Raw genomic sequence first — 17,495 nt, 5'->3', positions numbered from 1 at the left:
GAAGATGACGACCAGCGCCGAAGGAAAGCAAGGGTTTTCAGTTTTGGGATTAGCATTTAGGTATTGAAGAAGGGGAAAGGGGAAAAACTCAAAAAGTCAAATTGCGGTGGGTTTATTTTGATTTAAAAAAAATAAAATTAAAATAATATATATTATACATAATATATATACTGGTCGGTTCAGTTAACCAGCGGTTTTTTAGAAGGCTAACCGAAACTTGCGGTTTTTAAGAATAGCAAACCGAAACTGAACTGATTGGTTTGGTTAACCAGATTTTCGGTTGGTTTTTCTGTTCGATTCGATTTTTCATGCTTTCTTGCTCAACCCTAGGCTTGAGTAGTTCCAGGATCACCTCTCTCGACCACCCCTACTCAGTTTGCAAGGGGCCAACACAGATCAGCAGGGCCATGAGCTATGAACGTGTCAAGGCGAGGGGCCAACATGTGGGAAGCTCGGATAGTACACCTGGCGATGAGGCAACCTCACATTGACAACCAAGCCAAAAAGTGAGGCTCAGAGTTATACCATGTATGTAAGACATATCAACTCATCATCACAAGTGTCCTCAAGTGACCACCACGGGTCATAGATTCTAAAGCCTTGGTGATGAGGGGTAATTTGGTCCTCCGAATGACATCACGACACGTGACTTTCAAGTGACACCTCAGTAGTGAGTAAACAGATCACGTTGACAAGTCAGTTGGTAGCAGCTCACCTAGGCCGACCTAGAGTACCTTGGCCTGGCCGACCTGAAAGGGCTCCGAGAAAAGAGCGACCTACCTCAGAGAATGACTTAGCTATGGTAAGTACCATTGGCGACCTATAAGGCACACTCGCTGAGTTGTCACATAGATTCGTTGCCAGACTGAGTTCTCTGAAATATTGATGAGTCGACCGTTAGGCCGACCTACCCACATCATGCGCATCAGAGCCAATCGGACGGACCTTAGCCCTCTATGTAGATTATGTAACCGATGCCATTTCTCTCCCGACTTAGCGGAAACGACTCTGCGAGAACCTGAGGTATGCACGATTAAGCTCTCGCACTCTCTTATCTTCCAAGAACTAAAAACTCTTCATTAACTAAAGCATCGAAGTGCCCACCTGGGGTAAAAACAACCTAGGCACTCTAACTCTTTCTTTTGCAGAATCAAATAGCTCGGCCAACCCTAGCTCGATCCAACTCAGCTCGGCCACCGACAGAGTAAACACCCAATTCAGCGTCCGAGTCATCTGACACATGAAAGCCGTCAGATCGCACTACATCACTTGGGGAAGTGGACCCAAAAATACCCATTAAAACAATATAATCCAAAAAACATGGACATGGGCCCAAGGGTAAAAATGAAAAAAAAATAATCACTTACCGGGGAAAGTGGGTGACAAAAGAACATGAGAAAGTTGAGAGGCCTCGCTTACCTAGGTAAATTTAATAAAAAAGAACATGGGTAAGTGTTTACCGAATAAGTGCACTTACTGAGAGGTAAATGGTCTCTTGATAAACGAACTTGATCATCAGAATGTCTTGTCCTAGGCTCTCAAAGACGAGTATGCAAGCACAACCATGCATATTGACTAACTTTATAGGTGGTCGCCTTTATGGTTTATTTTGTTGAGCACAATCAACAAAAAATCTCTTTTTTTTTGGGGGGGGAGCAAATTTCTTAAACCGCCTTTATGGTTTAGCTAATTGACTAACTCTACCCTAACTATTTACATATTGTCTTAAAGTACCCCTATTATTTCAAACAATTGACCTTGTCACTAAGCACTAACAGAAAAATGAAATGTCAAATTTACCCTCCACTATCCTTAAACTTTCAAAATAAAACCCAACTGATGAAAATTTTCAGGAACCTTCTTGAGTTCTCCGTCATCATGCATTTGTCGTATCTTGCTACCGCCATCACTGTCATCGTTGCTACATTCACCATCACTACTTCCACAAATCTTCCAAAACCATACTCCACTCAGCTATAGTTCCTTTTATCGGCTACAAATGCCTTGGTGTAATTAAGAAACAAATGCCTTTGTGTAATTAAGAAACAAACCCATTAAATTACCAACCAATTTAATATCTTAACATTTTAGTATTCTACACAAACCCATTAAAAAGTTACCAAAGTTTTAATTAAGAAACAAATATAATCCTATGCCAATTTAGGCCATGTTTGGTTAGCTGCTTTGGGCCTCATTTTTTTTTTAAATTCTTGCTCATTATGGCAAGAAAGAACAACATTAGAGCGTTTGGCTACAAAATTCATGCCATGAGCCTCATTCTTTTCAAAATGAAAAAATCAGCCCATAACACAAGAATTGAGGTAGCTTGCAGCAAGAAAAACAATCATGTTCCATCTTGCTCGTTTTCATTCTTTAAAGAAACTCTATGCTAGCAATCATAAACCTCCGACCTAGGACTACAAAACCACCACCATGAATGTTTATTGGCAGACTGCCATGGAAACTTATGTCGGCAGACATTGACCACCGGCTATCCACCAGTAAACAGCTATATCAATGATTTTGGAGACCTAGGCCGGTGGATTATGACTAACACAACTTTTTTTAAGAATGAAAATGAGCAACATAGGGCACTTGTTAGTTTGAAAATAATTAATTTTCCAAGAAAAAAGTGTTTCGTTCATAGCAATATTTTATCATTCTACCAATTGTTACCCATTCTTGTCCATTTTAGAATTCCAACTTAGGTAAGAATGAGAAAGAATGAGAATTGAACCAAACATAGCCTAACATACTCGGCCGTTTTCTGCTACAGAGTATATACAAGAAGATCTAGTATATTCTGATAAAATCTCACAAATCAGATAAAAAACAAAAGAAGAGACCAAAACAGAGGGAAGGGTGGAACTAGAGGAAATCATCTGATAACGAGTGCACAAGTTCTTTTGGATCTCTTTCACTATCTCCAACAACACACAACGCTTCAAGAACCCATTCGAAGACAAGTATGTGGCAGGGAATCCTCAATACACCCTTTTGATCGCACTTGTACTCCTGGATCGATTTCTTCAAAAGCAAGACAAAGATTGGGTGGTTGAAGAACTCAACACTGATGATAAACCTCTTAATCTCTTCTGCAACGTAAACGGGTAGATGACCTTCGAGGACTCTGGATCGGCGGTCTTTGGACGGTTCTAAAGGATTCGGACTAACAGGCTCTTGACGAGACTTCGACACAGGATCTAAACCGAAGAAGGCAATACTAGGACAAGTTGACTACTCGTGAGAGGCGACGAATGAATTGCTTGATTGATAAAGAACTAACAAGAGAGCGAGATTCAAGTGAGTGAGAGAGAGAGAGAGAGAGAGAAAGGAAGAAAGGATGAAAGAGGGTAGTGAGGGAGGTGTTAGAAATAGATGGGAGGGGCAGAACTACCATTGTATGCCAAGATGCTCTCTCCATCTTTAGTTAATGGTAAGGAGAAAAAAAAATAGAGGAAGAAAAGAAACCACCCCCCCCCCCCAAAAAAAAAAAAGAAAAAATGATGAAAAAACCCAAACGCTTGTTTGTCCCTTAGTTCAAAAAGAAAAAGACAGTCTTTGGTTCCATTGCGCTTTGGTTTGAAACTTTGTAATAGAGTTCCTGCTCCTGATCTCGGTGCCTTGATTTCTCTGTTAAAGGGCATACTAGAGATTTTTGAAAATATATCAATCTAGTGACATCTGTGAATGATTTATGACAGAGAGTTAATGATAGATTGGTAGGGGAGGTTTTAGACAATTGTCAAAAACAATAGGAATACTTTAAGACAATAAGTAAACAATAAGGGTAATTAGTCAATTAACTAAAACATAAGGATAGTTTAAGAAATTTGCCCTTTTTTTCTTTTGATATCTTCTACATGACTATACAACAGGGGTAGCCCATCCCCCAACCCATGTGTAGATGGGATGGGACTCGATCCCAATTCTTCGCTACTACGAGAAAAAATCTCTTCAGACAAGAAACATGCCTAATTCTAGTTTTTAAGGTGCCTAATTCTAATTGGGTTGGGAGCCTACCACAATTATTTGATATTATGATTCCTATGGTTCGAAAAGCCACACCCATATTTTGAGGTCTAAGGACTCGTCGAAAATGTCGAGTTTTGCGCTCTAGAAATCTAAGGCCCATTTGCTTTTCAATAAGTTATTTACCCCGGTAAATGCAATTACCTAGGCAAGTTTTTCTAAACACTTACCCGGGGTAAGTGCATTTACCCATGTTCTTTTATTTCTTAGGTAAACATGGTAATGACCATTTTAGCCATAAAAATCCATTATTAAAAGGGGCATTTTTGTCTCATTTAAGTGTTAGCAACTTTCCCCCTAGGTGGAAAAGTTATTTACCCACCTAGGGGATGGGTATCATACCCTGGAAAATAAACTCTTTGATCCCCACATAAATCTGAAAAATAAACTTAGGATTCTTGGTCAATGAGAATCAAAATCACTTTGACCAACTTTCCCCCTCTCAAAATAAAAAAAAGAACATCCCCTAAAAAAGATACATGAAAATGAAAAGGTACCATAAATCCTTCCAATGAAAAGTTGTTGAACAAAAGTTAATACAACCACAAAAAGATACTGCGATGTCATTCATAGTTTCATATACATGGCATTCATTGCGGGAACCAATGTTCATTAATTTCTGCTAACCTTGAGCTCGCATTGAGGGAGACTCCGGCGACGATGGAACTGACAAGAACGACGACGAAGAGGGTGGCAGCGAAAGCGTAGATGGAGATGTGGATGACGGTACAGCATCCTGCAACTTCCTCTTGTGGGACCATCTGGATTCATTCTCACCTTCTCTAGTTAAATAATGTTTCAAACGCTTCACGTCCGACAACTTTATTGGCTTCACTATAAATTCCTCTGCCCCTTCCTCTAAGCACCTGCTCATTTCAGACAAAACAGAACATCAACCAGCTGCTAACATCTCCAAATGCCGCCTTCTAACTGTCAAAGCTAATAAATAAAATGAATTCTTCTCCCGGACTGTTTTAAACAGAGATTAGTGATTGTCCCAGCAAATAATCCAGTGACCATACCCACTCAGATGCATCTTGAACAATTTCTGTTTTATAAATGGAATTGACTGTTTCAACCGTGTTTCTATTCATATACTTCAATTTTGATTACTGGAAAATGTGTAATGATATATTTAGTGAATATACCTGTCAATCCGAGACAAGATATTTTCGGTTGACATAATCACCACAGGTATCTCTTTGAAGGTCGAAGATTCCTGCATAGAAAGATTAAGGAAATAAGTAATTAACGAATTCAGTATTTTTCAAATTAATCCGTTGAAATGCTATAAGAATATATATGAATTGAATCTAATTAACCTTGATTTTCTTGAGCAACTCATCATATCCAGTCATCCCAGGCATACAATAATCAGTGATTATCATGTTCACTTTCAAGCCCTGCAATTAATATCAGATGAAAAGAATAAATTACTAAGAAAATAATTCCAATGAATCATTTATATTGCCTACAGCCTACTAAATTCTCTTACACCCATGCCGGCTGCAGAGTTTTCTTCCCCATCCAAACCCAGAAATTTCAGAGCACTCCTTCCGCTATCCACGGCAGTAACTAAGAGTCTATGATTTCAACAATATTTATTTAGATAACAAAAAAAGTTCAAAACAGAACACTACAAAAACGAAAAGAACAAGACGAGAACCAAATGAAAAATAATATGAAAATGACCTTTGCAAGAAGAGATCTTGAGCGGACGCTCAATTACTTTCCGATCAACAAAACTATCTCGTCAACCGCAAGAACATGTACTTCATTAGATTCCGCTGACGACAGCAAAGATTGATTTCTTTGTTACACTCCTTCAAAAAAGGCTGAATTTGAAAGGAATACAAATGCAAATATGTAGATTACAAAACCTAATATTTCGTGTTGTTTTGTATGTATTTAAGTTGTATATATTTGCATTTGTACTGAAATTCTCGCTAATGGAATCTCTTTCACGGGCTCCTTTTTCATTTTCTTCCTTGTTGAGAAAAACGATGATAACAAAGGAACCTATGTTTAGCTTCGAGACCGGATCTGCTCCTCACACACAGGGCGCCTCACATGCACATTATATCATGCATTGGGAACATTTCCCATACTTATAAGTTATTATTCACGTGAGGCGCCCATTTGTGAGGAGCAGATCCCGTCACTTTAATTTCCTATTTTTACATACTGTTATGTCTATAGCATACTTGTCACCTCCTCACATCTGGTGTCTCACACGCACATCTTATCGTGCATTGAAAACATCCCCCGTTATTATTCACGCCAGATGCTCTCAATGCACGGTGGATGTGACTATGAAGCGCCCATTTGTGAGGAGCAGATCCCGTCACACCTGTTTTGCTTCTCTCTGTCATTCACTTTCAAACTTCGTTATCTCTCTGTTCCAAGTCTCATCAAATCTGGAAATCTAAGCCAATTTTATATCCACTAGCTATTTTTCCGGGGTTCCGACTACGATATGGAAAACCATATCGTGTGGAAAATCCTTTATAATGCCACGTTTACAGCAATTACCGGATTTATTATAGTAATTGATAATTAATTATTTGTTTTTTCAGTCAGCTCTTAAATTAGCCTGATACGGAATACGAAACTTCTGTCGATTACAGTACAGTTACAATCGACCACGTCGACCAGATGGGAGAACACATAATGTTCACGGTAAAAGGCCCATTAACACGAGTTCGGCAGTTAAACCGGACACAAATAACATTTCTCAAACACTCCCATCTCTTGTCCACGAGGCTTCTTCCATAGTCAAAGAAGTCTTCTCTACAACCATCAGACACGGCCTCGAGAATAGCATGAGATCATGAATGAGCTGCGTGACCCAGCATGAGATCTGCCGGTGACCTAGCATGACCAGTGCTTTTGGCGACGGTGAATAACATGAGATCATGATCTGCGGAGTTGTAATCGGTGTATATTGAGGCCAATAGTAAGCCAGGTCATGAATGAGCTTCCCTCTGCTCCGGTTAACCACCGTTTCCCGAATAAATCCATCTGGATTATTTGGGGAGGTTACGAGCTCTATGTAAGGTTGATCGCCTTTGTATGTGTATGCGTCGCCGGCCCATCTATAGAACCCGGACTTTAAGAAATTGGTGACCGCAGGATAAGACTGCAAGGAAGAAGCAATTCAGCGCAAATTAATTAAAAACTTGATTAATCAATGAGCATAAGTATAGTAAATTAAGGCCAAAAATTTTTTCCTTTATTTTTTAAAATTTCTTTGGCCATAGAAACTTTATAAGCACTTGATAACATGATGGTCTGCACGTATATACCACTAATTTTATTCCCTCGAGGTACTAATCCACCGAGGGAGCGAGCGAGCGAGCGAGAGAGAGAGAGAGAGAGAGAGAGAGAGAGAGAGAGAGAGAGAGAGAGAGAGAGAGAGAGAGGGAGCATGAGACACGACCACTAACGTCTAATGAGGTCCCAAGATAAACAATGCTGAAGAAGAAGAAGAAGTGTAAGTAAGTATTGAACAATTCTGATGGCTTAATTCAAATCTCAACAACAATATCATTAGATGGGTCATTCTCGTGCAAACAAGTTTGCTAGTTATCAAATGATACGCGCGGTGAATTCACAACTAATGTATAGAGTGAGATTGTGAGAAAACTCACCGAATAGTATGGAACGGCTGAAACGACGTTGATCGGCTCTACTGAATCGGGAGATGATAAAGCATAGAGTGCTGCCTGAAAGAGTTGTGTTGAACCGGTACCAACCACGATGTAGCGACCTTCTGGTTTAGTGTTGGCCACCAAATGATGCAAGCGTCTGATCTCTTCCGCTAATTCCGGCTCTAGAAACCAGCACAAGTTTGTAATGTCAGAGAAGTAGCTTAGCGATTGCCAGACGGAGATCACCGCTGTGCACTTGTCCCCCATCTTCTGCCAATATGGCTCGATTATTTTTGGACCACCACTGTTAATGAAAGTCAAATAAAAAATACCGTTAGGCGTCAGTCCGAGAATATGAAATAAATGTAGCCTGCGACAATCTACATATCAAAAACCCAACTTCAACTGTAATTGAAAATGATGGAAGCAAATAATGCACTGGCTTCAAATTGGAAACTTACTGGTCAAGGTTAATAACAGAGTCGGAGGGGAGCTTCTTGGTCATGTCGTTTTGTTTTGCTTGGAAAGCAACAGAAGAAGGGAAAGAGTGGCGTTAATGCGCACCTCCTGCTTGGTACTAGGCATCTTTCTTCTATTCTCTGTTTAGTTACCGTTAGACGCGAAAACAAAAAACTCCTGAAAACTCGAACAAGCATTGAAGAGAGAGATCATATCCAAAAATCAGATCACTGTTTCTTGATCACATACGACTGCTTATCTCTTGCTGCCGACCGTCTTTGATTGTCAGAGGCCCCCTGTACTAGCCGTTCTTCACCGTCGGAAGTGAGCTTTCCTAGCCATCGTGCACCCCCATCCGCCGGAGCGGCTTCTGGGTAACCTTTCATGGTGAAGACGTTAATGTCTTTATGATGTTGAAATGAATTTCTTTTTTGAAATAACGATTTAAATGATTGTTTTTGAAACCGATTATCTGGGATAACCGGTATTCACTGAAACAGAAAAATGGAATGTGATTGGTCCATGTCATCCGATATGACTTTTTCCATATCATAGATTTTCCCATTTTTCCGGTCTGCAAATCCACCCCGAATTAATATTTTCATCTTCTCCGTATCAATGGACAGTAGCACCCAAATGGCCAAATGGTGAAATGGAAGGAAAACCGAAAACGTCCCTTTTATTGTATTCTTTAATAAACATGAAAGGGAATAATAAATTTATGTCGTGCCTGCCGAGTTGCGTATTTATCAGTAATGTATGTATGTGTGGAATGTGGTGGATACAAATAAAACCGTAAGATATATTCTTCCGGTTCTGGCTTCCGTATCTGAAATGGTCCCACCACCACGTCCCCCAATAGGATACCAGCAAAATAAAGACCGTCGTACGTAATTTTATAGATCCTGATTCATATTCTGTTTTTTATCTAAATTTTCTAAGATTATGTTTCGCAAATAATTGGTTTGAGAAATAAGTATTTGTTTTTTTTTTAATTAATCATTTTTTGCTACAAAAAAGGTATTAATGCATCTAAAAAAAACCATTACATGAGAACGAAACACATTCCACATGAGAGGAGAGGAATTGAGGCCAGATTTCCTACACCTGTTTGGTGTGTGCCGTGTTTAGGGCTGTTTATAAATAACCGGTCCTATTCAATTCGATTTGATTTGTTTTTCTTCACCATTAGTCAGTTTTGGGATAAACTGATAATTCAGTTTGGTTTCAGTTTTCATATATGAAGACCTGATCTATGAACAACCCTAACCCTAATATACTCCCAATAAGATTGTAATATATCATGTTCCAACTAAACAAATGGTATATTTTTATAAAATATTTTTTAAGAAAAAAAATGAAAAAGAAACTATTTCCTTTTTTGACACCCTCTCCCTATTTGTATCTTTCTTCTTATTATTATCCTCTCTTTCTCCATTCTCTTTGCTCTTCCCTCCATCGTAGCAACATAGCAACCGAAATGATCGGCTAATTACCAAACTCAGGCGGGTTTTCTCTCAAGTTAAATAGAAACATATGTGAAATACTTGCATAAATACTTTTCACAAAGAAATACCCCAAAACATTATTTACGAGTTAATAAGATAGAAATAAAACCTTCAAACCTATTTTGAAAAAAACGGCAAAACGTTAGAGAGTAGATTGATCACCAATGACAAAATAGAAGGCAAACACACAAAAGCTTCTCAAATATGAAAAAATGGTTAGAAAAAACAAGAAAAAGGAAACCAAGAGATGAGAAATGAAATGGTGCATCAAGCAATAAAACTTTTCCAAAGAAATTAATAAATTATTCATGAATCATTTTGAAAAATAATGGATGGGGATTCGTCCTGTATTCGAGGTTATTTAAGATCTCTTATCCCTTAGACCCTTCCTAATAGATGTGAACGGAGCGAGGAGACTTCCCAAAGCTACTTAACAGTTTAAAATAAAATTCCTGCCCCTTGTCAAAGCTTGAAGATGAATGGGCATCTGCAATCGTTAATGGCGTTTGTGCAGCTCTGAGGTTCAGTCTGCAAAGAGTTCCTTGTCTTGTTCTCTCCTAACTCTCAAATTGTTTTTTTTTTTTCTACTTTTCTTTTTTAATAATTTACTTTTATAGGCTTAAACATATCCTCAGTTTTCACAAATTGACTTAATTTAGATTAGCCTTAAATATACGCCAATTGGACTTAAATATACCTTTAAGAATCGTTAATAAGTGACATCATGTGATTCATTTAAATTTTTAAAAATCTCCTTTTGCCCCTTTAAGAGTCTATGCCTTGTTATTGGCTGATAATGTGTGACCTACCCCCCCACCTGTTTGATGAAATATTTGAATAGTTTATTCCAAAAAACCACTCCCCTTTTTTCAAGTTAGAAGAGAACCCTCTCTCTCCCCCCCCCCCCCCCCCCCCCCCCTTGCCTAGTGAATTGTAGCAAAGATGGTAATAACATACCTTGAATTTCTCAAACCAAAACCCAAATCTGAATCGAAATATAGTAATATCCAAGTTTCAATTCACCATGTATAAAATCTTTTTTTTTTTTATAAAATCTGAAATATACTAAACACAACGGGGTAGTATGTCCCCAAAGTCAGAAAAACAAATGAGAAAGAAGATATGAGATGGTAAAATCTAGAGTTGAAGAAGAGGAAGAAAGAGCTTCGCGAGCAAGCCAGTCCACCACCTGATTTGCCTCCCTATAAACATGTTGATACTTGAGACCTCCTTCGATCAGATTTCTCCTCTGAAGACAGTTAGAGATGATGCCTTTTAGCTTTTAGGGAACAACCACCTTTCTGTTGATGCAAGAGATGAATCCACTTCGATGATAATAGGGACATGGACTTCCCAAGCAGCCCAAGCTTCAACTTGATTTATAGAACATGTGCCAAGTTTATAAGCTTTAATCGCAAGTACCTGGCCAAGATGGCCACGAACAACACTGGCCATAGAACACTTCCCTTCACTATTGTGTGATGCATCGGAATTTATTTTAATGTATCAGTACTTTGGAGCTGACCATACAATTTGTTCCCAAATTTTGCGAGTTGGGACATGGGTACTACTTTGACCCCCATCAATAGTTTCCAAGAACATTTTAAGAGCTCTTTCTAAGGTTAATGGAATGGGGGTAATAACATCATTAGAAACTTTGGAATTCCTTTTTTTCCAAACAGCCCATAAAACAAAAGTTATTTTTTCCCTTATAAACAAGGATTTGTTTTCCTTTTTATTGCACATTCTCTCCCACCATTCACATAGATTTTTCATTTGATCCCTCTGGGGGCAAAAAATCTTATAGGATAAAAAGAACTTTCCAAAGAGCAAAAAAGGTAGAACAAAAAAAAAAAAAGACCTTCGTTGAACAATGCCAACGGGGATTTTTGAGTATAAAATATCAAAAGAAGAAAAAAATCTAATTGAAAGGTCTCTCGATTTACAAAAGAATTGTGTTTTAAATTTTTAATGGTGTTTTTAACAAAATTTATTTCAACTCCTACAAAACTCTCCCACAACTAGAAGGAAAAAGAATAGTTTTGGCAAATGAAAAACATGAAATCAATTAACAAAACCTGTGTGTAACCTGCAAGTTACTGTGCAATCTGCTTAATTAGGACCAAAAAAAGATGTTTAAAATTGAATTAACAAATCTTTCAAATTTGAAATCGAAAGTATAGAAGCTGATTAGATCCAAGAATCTGTCGACAATGCGAGAGGGAGGCATTGAAAAGATATGCCTTTTTTGTTTCTCAAATTTTTAGGTTAATTGTGATTTTGATTCAAAACTTTTTCCAAAACCAACAAGATTGTGATTCTGTATTGTGGAAGAAGCCACCAAATTGCAGGTGATGTCTCAAAGGTAGAAGATAATCCTGTTTCATGTTTCGACAAAAAGCAAGATTGTCTTTTTTGAACAAATTGTCAAAAATAATGGTGAGAACTGAGAAGGTATATTTAAGTGTAATTGAAAAACTGAGGGTATGTTTAAGTATTTTACCAAAGTGTAATGGGCCGTTTAATTTTCCCACACAGGTGAGTAGTAGGAAGTCTGGATATGCTCCTCAGAGAGCACTTCTCACACCTACTTCATAGCATGTTTTGGCTGCACACCGAGAACATCTTCCATATTTATATTTATTATTATTCATAAGGAGATGTTCCCAATATACAGTGGGATGTGGTTGTGAGGTCCTTGTGAGGAATATATCTCCATTCAGTTAAAGAGCCATACAAGCATGACATGTTACCATCCTATATATTGAGAGTGCACCAAGGCACACACCAAACAAGTGTAGGAAATCCAGCCTCAAAGGAATTACCCTAAGAAGTAGCTAACAGCTTAACACATGAGGAGTTCAAATCTAGGCCCCACAATACATCCAAACCCTGAATTGGGTCCCAATGACAAGTATGGGAGATGTTCCCAATACACTCTGCAATGTGCATGTGGGGCAATATTGTTATCTTATGCATGAAATACTCTCTCTCTCTCTCTCTGTTTCCAGAGAGGATTAATCTCGAGCTCTCTCTAGGTTTCGTTTCTTTTTCCGTAGTTCTTTTGTTCATTTCTTAGTTCTTTTCTCTGTCCTTTAGTTATCGTGTTCTCCATGTCTTCCCCATTCCCATTTGTTTTTACAGTTCTCAATTTCTGTTCTCCTTTTCTATTCTCCATTTATCTGTTCATTTGTTTTTTCGTTCTTCTCCCATTCTCCCCTCTTCCCTGCTATCTTTTTTATGCTTTCTTCCTTTGTATGGGCAGTTTGATATGGAGTTTCTTTGTCTAAAATCCTTTCTGCTTTATCCGCCAGTGGAAATTGCTTCACTTATTGCTGTTTTCAGCGATTTGGATGGTAGTTACAGTTCTATGGTGTCCTGGATGGTAATTATAGTTCTCCGGCATTATGATTGGCAGTTTTAGTTTTTTGACATTGTGGTTGGACGTTACAATTTTCCAATGTATTTGATGGCACTTCAGAATTGACAGTTCTCCGGTGTGTTGGATGACAGCCACAATTCTTGGCCATGCTGTCTTTTGTGGTTTGGATTGGTTGGAAGTTATAGTTTCATGGATGTTTGGCTTTGTAATTTCCACTGTCAGTTTTCGTCTTTGTTAAACACCTCTTATATGTACTTATCTACTTCTGTTGGTGATTTAATTCACCTTATTTAATTGTAGTAGTTTTTTTGGTTCTTCTTCATCCATCTCTTTATTTTGTTCTTCTTGAAAATTGTTTCTAAATTTTATTTGATCTTATTGGCATATCTTTGTATCAATATCTTAAATAAATGAAATATATTTTAAACCTTCATAAAAAAGAAATACTCTATTAAAAATACATCAGGAGGAATTACCTTCCACCCGAGAGGAGAGGAATTACATTCAGAGTACGACTAATATGAAAAAAATAAATAAATAAAATCAACTTATGCTAAAAAAATCATTAGCTAAGAATCTCCCACAGCATGGGCATATGGAACCACGACCATGATTTGAACCGGCTTTTCATGAAGCTACCACCAAGATCATCAACCACAATAATATATATGTACAACCTGGTCAATATAGTAGCACGAAGAACAACTTAATAGACCACTTGTGCCCCTTTGAAAAATATTATTAACCATTAAGACACAAAGCATGAGATATCATGGATAACGTGCAATGGATCCAAAAATAAGTTGATTGCGCATTGACCATAATTTCCATAGAGTGATGATGTATTGGGTGATGAAAAGCTCTTAATCATCATTATCACACGATCTCACATCTCATACACGGCCATGAAGCCATCCCATTAATTATAATCACCGATTGTACCGAATTTGAATGCCAGCTTATAGGAGATCGGCTTTCATGAGGGCAAATCTGTGCCCACACCGATCTAACAGCTTTTTCCAATCTTGCATATTGAAAATATTTCTCTATAAAATAAAGCATATCAGTATAGAGATATTCTTAATGTAAGGCAGTAAGAGCTGTTTGGATGGGCTTTGTCCTGGCTGAAGCCTAACTATTATTAATAATTCAAGAGCTTGTCCTGAATGATTTTGTTTTTTGCTCTGATTATTAAGGTTTTACTACAAAAAAAATCAAATAAGTTAATTATTCATCAAATTTTTTTGTTTAAATAATTATTAGCATTTAGGGGTAATTTTTCAAATCACTACACTTATTTGGTTTATACCGTTTGGGGAGCCACTTAACCAAGGTTTTCGAACCACCGTTGATTCAAACGGCCGAACTGTTCGGCCCGAGAACTGTCCAGGCAACGAGTTCCATTTTACCCCAAACCTGATTTTGGCCATAAAATCGTTAAAAAAGTCAACAACCCATTGACTCGAACGGTTAAACTGTCCACCCGTTCAATGGATTTCGACCATTTTTTATTTTTAGTTATTTTTTAATTTGTTTGTCAAAATAGGCTATCCATTCGAACCAAAGGGTCAGACCATCGACCTGGAAACCGATGGCCAGAATGATTCTGTTTCCAGGTTATTTTTTAAAACATTACACTTAACTGTGGAAATAACAATTATAATCCTAACTTAACAAATGCATGTATAAGTTATTTCATGAATATTATATTGAAATATTTTTGATAAAAAATGACAATTCTAACCCTCACAACACATATGGGCCCACATGGCATTAATTATTAAATTATTATTTTATTTAAGAAAATACAATAAATAACTGGAAAAATAATTTCTTGTACTAATAATTATATTAGCAACAACAATAATAATAAATTAAAGAAAATTAACCAAAAAAAGAAGGATGACAATATTTGATTCATATAGTTGATTAAATTATTATAAAAAATTAACCCAGAATAAAAGAAGGGTTCGCACAAAAACCAAAGAAAGGTAAGCACTTACTTATTCTCTGATGTAAAATAAACCCCAAAACTATTAAAATTCAAAAACGATGACAATATTTCTTTCATTTTTTATAATATATATACCGTTGAACAACTACAAAATCAAGCCAATAGCAATGGCATGATTGGCATATATCGAGATGGGTTATTTCATACGGTGGCAGCTCTATCTATACCAATCACTACTAAGTTATCGAGTTCGAAAGATCAGAACTTGAATAGCTCGTTCTCGTTGTGTCATCGTCGTCTTCATCACAAATCTCGGTATCAACCTCTCTAATATCAAAATCGCTCTTCTTGTACTAGTAACTACTTAGAATATCTCGTGTCGCCTATTCTTCTCCATCAAGTGGCGAGATCTTCATCATCAAGCGATGCTCTGCTATTTGTCTGTCGATCAGCTTGGATTGTCTTACCCACCTAAAGATGGGGTTTTAGTTAAACACAATTTATAGAATGATGATGCCGATAAACATGTCAACCATTGTGCTGATTTTGAAATCCTCTATGGAAACGTATCTTCCATATATATCACCATCACCACTAGCCAAAGATGAGATTTTTGCCTTCTTCACATTGATTACGATGAACAGAAAATTGAAAAATTTTGCGAGTTATCTGTTGGGCGAGATTGGTAGGTTGCCTGATGAAAGGTCTTCACGTACAATTGGAGAAGACAATTCACAAGGACAGGGTGGTTTAAAGTTACTTTTTAACACTTATTTTTAAAATAAACAATTATTCTAATTTTTTGCAAAGTGGTTTTTATTGGTCAATCCACCCCATAAACTTTTTTTTTTATAATCACCCCATAAACTTTAATATAAATACAATTTGTATCCTTGAAATAGTGACAAATGGGTAGGGATGGTAATTTCCCCCGTAAAACCGGGGCCCCGCCCCAAACTGGGCGGGTTTTCCCCGACCCTAAACAAGGATAGGGTGGGGACGGGTTTTGTATATAATTCCCCGAACCTGAAGGTAAATTAGTAAAATATATCTATATTTAATATTGATATTTAAAATATCTCTAAGTTTTCCCTAAATTTTTAAAATCCTAGGATCCCATAATTTTATTTTTGAATTACCCCTAAAGTATTATAATTTAGTTTTAAAATACCCCCAAATTCCTATATCTTATATATAAATTGTCCATAAAATAGATAATTTTTAAGTAATTGCTTTGAAGCAAGGAAAATTCGGGGATTCCCCGTCCTCAATGGGGAATGGATGCTCCGCCCTGAACCCACCCCACCACCGAAGACGGGGCGAGTACGGGACAAGGTATCGTGACTTCGGGGCAGGGACGGGGAGGGGGTGCCCCGTCCCAAACCCGCCCCGTTGCCATTCCTACAGATGGGGGGATAAAACAAAATTTGAGGGGTCGGGATGGTGAATCATAGGTGGAAGTATGGATAAATAAAAGGGTAAAATAGAAAAACCTCCTTTGAAGTTTCTGACAATCATAAAAACTTCCCCTATAATTTCGTTTTAACAAATGCATCCCCTGAACTTTTGAGAAATTCAACAAAAACCTCCTTTTCACCATTGTCCCAGACGGAAAACGTTAGATTGATGCGCACCAGTTTTTTCTAAATACCCATTTTACCTTTTTATAAATTATTTTATATACAAAATTATTGAAATAACCCCATTTTAACTCAACAAATACCTCTAACAATCATCTTAGTAATATTACATGCAAAATTATTGAAATATGTATTTTTGTTGAAGGGCTAGTTTTTGGAAGGGCTCAATTTTTGTATTGTGGAGAAAAAATGTGGGGGTGAGGAGGGAAATGGCACGTGTTGTATGAGCAATAGTGGCTTCACTTATTCTTCTTTGGAAATTTTTAGATTCCCCCATATGACAAATTTTTATTTATTTGTAAGTTGGGAACATAAAGGGGAGGGGGTAATGTATTATAGATGGAGGTTTTAGAAAATAATAAATTATAAGGTGGGGTAAAGATTTCTCTTTATTTATTTTTTGGATTTGTGATGGCTGAAATCTTGAGATATCATTTTGGATTGGTGAGATTAAGTTATTGGCTTTTGTTTAATTTTTTTTAATTAGATAGTGAAGGTAACCATCTCCCACCCCTGTCGATTATAATAGCAAACTAGTTGAAATCTTGATTTAGGGGTCATTTAGTAAGTCTTTTTAGGGAGCTTTTTTTGGTAGTTTTAACAATCAAAAGAAGTATTGAGCTTTTGCATTAATGTATGAATAGCCTGAAGCCTGTTTGGTTAAGGTGTGTCTTTTCGTACGAAAATGAATAGAAAAAAATATAAAAGCTTCATTTAGAATTTTTCAAAAATCACTCGATTTAGGCTTTTCGTATCTTTTCGATGTATCAGCTTTTGACGATTAGATCTGCTACAAACCAAATAGGAAAAGACTGAATCACAGTCTACCGGGCTTATAAATAACAGATAGACCACGCAAAAAAATATGCA

The 17,495-nt window shown here is 37.2% G+C and overlaps 1 protein-coding gene and 1 pseudogene across 2 annotated transcripts; both read right to left on the bottom strand.

Moving 5' to 3' along the window:
* Positions 1–4,339: 4,339 nt before the first annotated feature.
* LOC104602779 (two-component response regulator ARR4-like) lies at positions 4,340–5,810 on the bottom strand. The gene is made up of 5 exons (XM_088899723.1): positions 5,806–5,810; positions 5,528–5,615; positions 5,355–5,435; positions 5,181–5,251; positions 4,340–4,898 (listed from the first exon to the last, which is right to left on the bottom strand). The coding sequence occupies exons 1-5, from the start codon at positions 5,808–5,810 to the stop codon at positions 4,655–4,657; spliced, it is 489 nt and encodes a 162-aa protein (XP_088755849.1). The 3' UTR covers positions 4,340–4,654.
* A 740-nt stretch (positions 5,811–6,550) lies between these two features.
* LOC104602772 (tryptophan aminotransferase-related protein 2-like) lies at positions 6,551–8,555 on the bottom strand (annotated as a pseudogene). Its single transcript, XR_016083522.1, has 3 exons — positions 8,144–8,555; positions 7,683–7,986; positions 6,551–7,171 (listed from the first exon to the last, which is right to left on the bottom strand). The product of XR_016083522.1 is annotated as a tryptophan aminotransferase-related protein 2-like (transcript).
* Between the last annotated feature and the right edge of the window lie 8,940 nt (positions 8,556–17,495).

This window comes from Nelumbo nucifera, chromosome 3 (genome assembly GCF_055504915.1).
Source record: "Nelumbo nucifera cultivar China Antique chromosome 3, China Antique-T2T, whole genome shotgun sequence".
NCBI lineage: Eukaryota > Viridiplantae > Streptophyta > Magnoliopsida > Proteales > Nelumbonaceae > Nelumbo > Nelumbo nucifera.
The sequence above is the reverse complement of the archived record's forward strand: the minus strand, read 5'-3'. Positions and strand labels throughout refer to the sequence as shown.

Excerpts from the sequence above, each read along its gene's own strand:
- LOC104602779 (XM_088899723.1), bottom strand. Across the intron at positions 5,436-5,527 it reads ACTCTGCAGCCGGCATGGGT|GGCTTGAAAGTGAACATGAT; the intron begins GTAAGAGAATTT and ends TATTAATTGCAG. Across the intron at positions 4,899-5,180 it reads ATCTTGTCTCGGATTGACAG|GTGCTTAGAGGAAGGGGCAG; the intron begins GTATATTCACTA and ends TGAAATGAGCAG.